A 5,589-nucleotide genomic window follows, 5' to 3' on the forward strand; every position below is an offset into this window, starting at 1 on the left:
CTGTGGTGCTGGAGAAGAGTATTGAGGGTACCATGGACTGCCAAGAAAACAAACAGATTTATCCTGGAAAGGGTTAAACCAGGCGGCTCCTTTGAGACAAGTACTCTGGGGCTTCGTCTAACATACTTTGGACTTGTTGTAAGGAGCGACTGGTCCTTGGAGAGGGACATCATGCTTGGGAGGATTGAGGGACATGCAGGAGGGGAAGGCCCTCTATGAGGTGGATTGATTCAGTGACTGGGGTAATTGGGGTAGGAGTGTCAGAGACAGTGCGATTGGCACAGGACAGATCAGGGTTTAGGGCTGTTATACATAGGGTCGCTATGAGTCGCAAGTGACTCGACGGTACTTAACAACAACAACCACCTCAAATATGGATTCTGGATTCTCTTGAAAGAAATGCTAAAGCTCGTGATGTGAGGCAGAGTTCCTGCTTCGTGACTATCTACAGGGCTGAGGAATGACCGCCTGCTGGAGGTGGCCCACTCTCGGTGCCATGGCCCTGCCTCCCTCGCTTATTTCACTTTGAATTTATGGCCCCACAAATGGAAAGACCATCTAATCCCCCTTGGGTTCCCCCTCCCCTCCCCCAAACGACAGTGCTACAAGAAATTGCTTCTTGCAAATCGCCTTATGATATTTAAATCTTATCCAGTTAAACAGAAGAAAAAGAAGAAAAGAACAGATTTCAAATCAATACAGCTCTTCACACATGGCAGCTTGGCTGTTTCAGCTGGAGGCCTGATCTCACTGCAGGGACTGATAAAAATGAAGAGCGCGCTGTCTCTGCTGCGTTGCACTGATAAGAGCAAACTCAGAGTGAAAGGAAATCTGTTGCCTCCAGGTCGCTCGAGTGGAAGGCGGCCTGTCCCCGAAGCCCTCGGGAGACGAGGCAAACCCAGGGTCGTGAGAGGACAGCGGTGCCGAAGAGCTGCTTGGAGGAGGGGAGGCCGACCGGAAACTGCCTTACATCCGCCTCAGCTCTCAGAAGGCAGACTTGCTGAGAGGCAGAGGCACTTTGCCTTCTCAGCTACAGTATCTGTCACCCAGGCTCTGGAGTTGAAGAGCAAAGAGCCTCACAGTTGGAAGGAGGTGTTGAGTCTAAGTTTCTAAATTTGCCTCCTCGTTGTGGAAGTGAGGGTCCTGAGGCGTCCACCCTTTCCTCCAGACACTTGACCTCTCTTCAGCTAAGCAGTTCAGAGTTCCTCGTGTTATTAACGAGCCCCAAATGGACCTGATTTACCCAGGAACCCTTGTGATGGCGGTGGCTGTCCATGTAGGGTAGGCGTTCCTGCTCTGAGCTCTGGGCAGGGCCTCACAGCCGTCCACAGCCCGCGGATCTACCCCAGCCCTGCTTGGCTCTGGTGGTGACTTTCCATCTCTGTTGTTTTTACATGTGTCACTCTCCCCTGAAAAGAGGCCTGGAATGACCCAGAGTCAGCTTTGTTTATATACCGCATTCCTCCTAGAACAGCACCAAAAATGGCACCGTGGACCAGCGCTCTCATCCCCCATTCCCGGCTCAGGCTGCGGGTGCCCATCGTGTCGTAGGGGTCACTTCAGGTGAAGTACAGTGAGGGGGAAACGCAGAGGAGTTCAGTGACATCTGTGCCGGGTGGGAAAGGACAGAGACCCTCTGGCTCTTCATTTCTTTCCTGCTTTTTGGAGTTACCTTCAGAATCGAGAGAGAATCCTCTTAGCTGGGGCCTTTGCAAGGACCCTGCTCAGCCTTTCTCAGGCACCAGCAGGTGGAGAGTCTGAGTTCTTGCAGCCCAAGAACCCAGACCTGAATCTTGTTCACTCAGTCACCCCACAGTTATACTTGGTGGTGTGCTCTTGTCTTCTGCACCCCACACTCTTTCAGGACCTACAGTTCTTTTTGTTGGCAGAGGGGCTTGCTTCCTTGAAGCCACAGGGGTGTGCATAGAAATGAGGTTCAGGCACTGAGTTTTCTGGGGAGCAGCAGGCCCACTCTGCTGGCCTCCAGGGGCCGGGAATCCTCATGTGCGGATTCTGCTGTGGGTTAGGATAGCATGTTAGGACACCATGCCCCAGCTGCTCTCGCTGTCTGATTATTCACGGGCCAGCGGCTGGGATTCCTCATGCTGTGTGTTAGGACAGCATGCTAGAACACCACGCCTGAGCTGTTCTTGCTGTCTATTTGATTATTAACGGGCCAGGGGCTGTTGTAGTTGATAAGTCACACGTTCTGCTTGAAGGTACACTACAAACGGTTTCTAGTTTCAGACTTGACCTTAGAAGCTCAAGAAGAACATCCTACCCCTCAACCTATGTGATCTGACGTCCATGGTTCTGGTCCTTTATGTCCTGTAGTATTTCTACTGGTTGAGAGTCACATTTCGGAAAAGAAAAAGTTGTCTGTAGTAGGCAGCCTCTTCCTGCTCGTCTTTTCAGCCTTCATGGATGGGACTGGTCTCTCTCTCCATTGCTCCTTGTTCCTAGGGAGGGTGCCCATCCTTGGCCATTTCCAGGAACTTCCAGCCAGAGCCCTGTCCCTGGAGCACAAGTGTCTGGCTGGGCTGGAGCTGGGGCAGAGGGACTTCATCAGTGGGTCGTGCCTCAGGAGGCAAACCTTCATTACACACCTCATGTGAACCCCTTTGTGACTGGGCACAGCCCCGGGGCACTAATGGTCTGCTGTCTGCTTTGTGGGTCCCTGGCACTCTTCTCCTTTAACCCACAGCCTGAGGAGCACAACACTTACTGGAAGGTGTGGAACAGGATCCTTTGACTGGTTCTTTGTGTTTATCCCCTGCCTGTCACTTTGTTGTGCCATGGTGATTTGCGTGTTTCTGTTATTTTGGAGGTCCTGTCACTGGCTATTTAAAATAACATCAGGTCTGCCCACAGTGGACAGGTATTAGCAGAGCTTCATCCTAAAACAGATGAGGGAGAAAAGTCTAATATTTGTACTTCCAAATACTAGCCATTAAAAACCTGTGGACCACAACAGAATGTTGCCTGATCAGATGCTCCGAGGTGAGCTCCCTGTGTTGGAAGCCACTCAAAATGCAGTCACTGAAATCAGGCACCCGAGTGTATATCTAGGATTGTGAAGCTATTTCATGGCAGGGCAGTGATATGTTGAAGCCTGACTTATTTAACACTCCCTCACTTTGATGTTTTCTCCTCTTCTGCAGCACCTATCCCTGAAAGCCAAAAGGGCCAAAGTCCAGGACTTGTGAACAGAGCTTGACTGCAGTGAGCAAGCTGCAGACTCTGTGCTTGGTGTCCTCTCCTCCACATCGCTGCCCTCCTGGCCCCAGGAAGAGGGTGAGCTGGAACCTTCAGCAACTCTGAGGTGGCTGCAGCGCACCCTTTACGCCCATCCTCCCACCCTCCCCAGCATTGCCTTCCTCACCGGGATCCTGGATGAGTTTCTGCCTAGGTGGGCACTGTGCTGGTGCCATGGTGGGCATCAGGGGTCACTGCACCAGGTAGGCAGCAGGCGGCAGACCACGCATCTCGGCTCACTCAGCACACTTCCAGCCCGGCATGCACTTGCAGCAAGTTCTCAGCCCTGGCCCAGCTGGACGAGGAGCAAGGAGAAACCCTAGTCGTCCAAGGCTGAAGGGGCATGTAGGAGGGGTCACAGGCCCTGCCTGGACCACAGCTGTGAACACACCTGGACCAAGGAGATGTAAGAACTTGAGCACTGGGGACTTGTGACCAAATCACTGAGCGGTGTGTCTGGTGGCACCCAGCCCCACAAACCCAAGTCCCTTCTGGTGTAGTACCATCCACAACCCTATTTCTCTGGGACCAGGAGACTTGTTAAGAGATTAACAGTGGACCAGGGAGATGCGTGCACTGCTCTGTATTAACACCGGATTTCTCTTTCCTTCCTGGGCTTCGCTTCCTCTCAGAGTGTGGTAGATGCTGTCGCCAGCAGCGGAGACCTAGTAAGAGCTCAGCGCGCGCTCCATGGGGTCCAGTTCACCTGAATGCCCAGCTGTGTGGGTGGCCTCAGCTGCTGTACCTCAGGAACGTAACTACTGCAGCTTTGTTTTGGGTCTGTGTTCTTTTTCTCGCTTGCATTCTCACAAGAACACATGGCTGGCAGGTCCAGCAGGCACTGGGTTCCCTCCTGCCCCCCTGAGCTGCTTGGCTGTCGAGGTGTTTGCCATTCACACAGTGACTGAAACACCCCGTCCCCACCCTGATGGTCTCAGTGAAGCTTATTTTAAAAGACACGTAGCTTGAAAATTTATTTTTGTACGAATATTAGTAGTTTGGACATGCCACTTTGGGCACCAAACATGTATGTAATTTTTATTTCCATTTTGTAAAAAGGTAAATAATAGTGATACCTTATTAATAATAGTACGAATTTATACCTGAAGTAAATCCATCTCCTCCCATCCATGGTTTCTGCCGTCTGTGTTGTAAGATGCTATTCCGCGGAGTTGAGGGTCTCTCAGTAGCTATGAAACGTGTGCTGTGTTGGGGCATGTGGACTTGGAAAGCTCTAGAAAGGAAGCTTGTGTGAATATCTATGAGACCTTTTAGCCAATCACAGAGAGTTGTTTAAATGAAGTCTCAATGAGGAGCCAATTCTTGTGAGTTCATTGAGGTCTTTCTATAGAGAAGTCCACTAACTTAGTGTTTTTGAATCTGAATTTAAGGCTAGGTCTGATCTTAATACACCTGTGTTGGGATCAAAAGGGGGAACCTGTAAGGACCCACACTCCCTGGTGTTTGAGACCAAGATTCACCAGTCAAGCGAGAGCTCTCCTGTCTGCGCTGTGCCACTGTCTCTCCAAGGACTGCCCACACCTTGACGGGCTTCTGGACTTGGGACACTGGTCGTGTGGCCTCCTTTGTGAAGGTGTGACTCCTCATTGTCAGAGTCTCGCCAAGGGCCCTTTCAGATCTGCCCTGGGACCCTAGCGTTCCTCTGGGCTGGTGCCCCGTGGTTCCCTGCCCAGCTGGAGCCCATGGCAGGCCCTGTGCAGCGGCCGGCTCCACCCTCAGCCCAGACATGCCCAGCAGGGCCTGGTGGCCTGGCAGCTCTCCAGCCTTTGTGCCCACAGTAATTACGTCTCTAGGGATGTGCTGCCTTGGGCTTTACACAGTTGTTCACGTATTGTTGGTTAAACTTCCCACTGCATCGCACTGTCTTCCTACCAGGAGCTTGGTGAGGGGTGGGGATGCGGATGAGTTTGTGCTGGGAAACTCTGGAAACGGGATTGTTACTGTAGGCTTGGAGAGTGGGGCCCCCAAATCTCTGGGTTACAGAGACCCTGATGATTCTCTAGCAGCTGGCCTCTCTGGGGGAGCAGAACACTGCAGTGACCGTGAGACCCCGATGGGACCACATACACCACAAGGCTAAGGGACATCACGTCCTTTGGCTCTGCCTAAGCACAGAAACATCTGGATAGTTCAGTGTCCCCCAGCTGTGCCCAACGTAGCACTTCTGGGATTCGCTGGGGAATGCAAGGGCAGAGGGGCCACTGAGGCCACTGTGCCTCCCAGACTTGCTGTGACTGCTGAGCTAGTCCCCAGAGTGCCGGCTGTTCGTGAAATTTTTTAGTTGCCTATGTCCAGAGACAAAGGAGGTAAATC

The 5,589-nt window shown here is 52.1% G+C and overlaps 1 protein-coding gene across 1 annotated transcript in view; it reads left to right on the top strand.

Moving 5' to 3' along the window:
- Positions 1-3,206, top strand: part of DHX35 (DEAH (Asp-Glu-Ala-His) box polypeptide 35) — an 82,424-nt gene extending 79,218 nt beyond the window's left edge. Inside the window, exon 22 of the mRNA XM_006881715.1 lies at positions 3,162-3,206. Coding sequence (XP_006881777.1) covers positions 3,162-3,206 — 45 coding nt within the window. The remainder of the gene's footprint in view (positions 1-3,161) is intronic.
- The last annotated feature ends 2,383 nt before the right edge of the window (positions 3,207-5,589 follow it).

This window comes from Elephantulus edwardii, unplaced genomic scaffold (assembly GCF_000299155.1).
Source record: "Elephantulus edwardii isolate Elephantulus edwardi_28Jun2011 unplaced genomic scaffold, EleEdw1.0 scaffold00015, whole genome shotgun sequence".
Classification (NCBI taxonomy): Eukaryota; Metazoa; Chordata; class Mammalia; order Macroscelidea; family Macroscelididae; genus Elephantulus; species Elephantulus edwardii.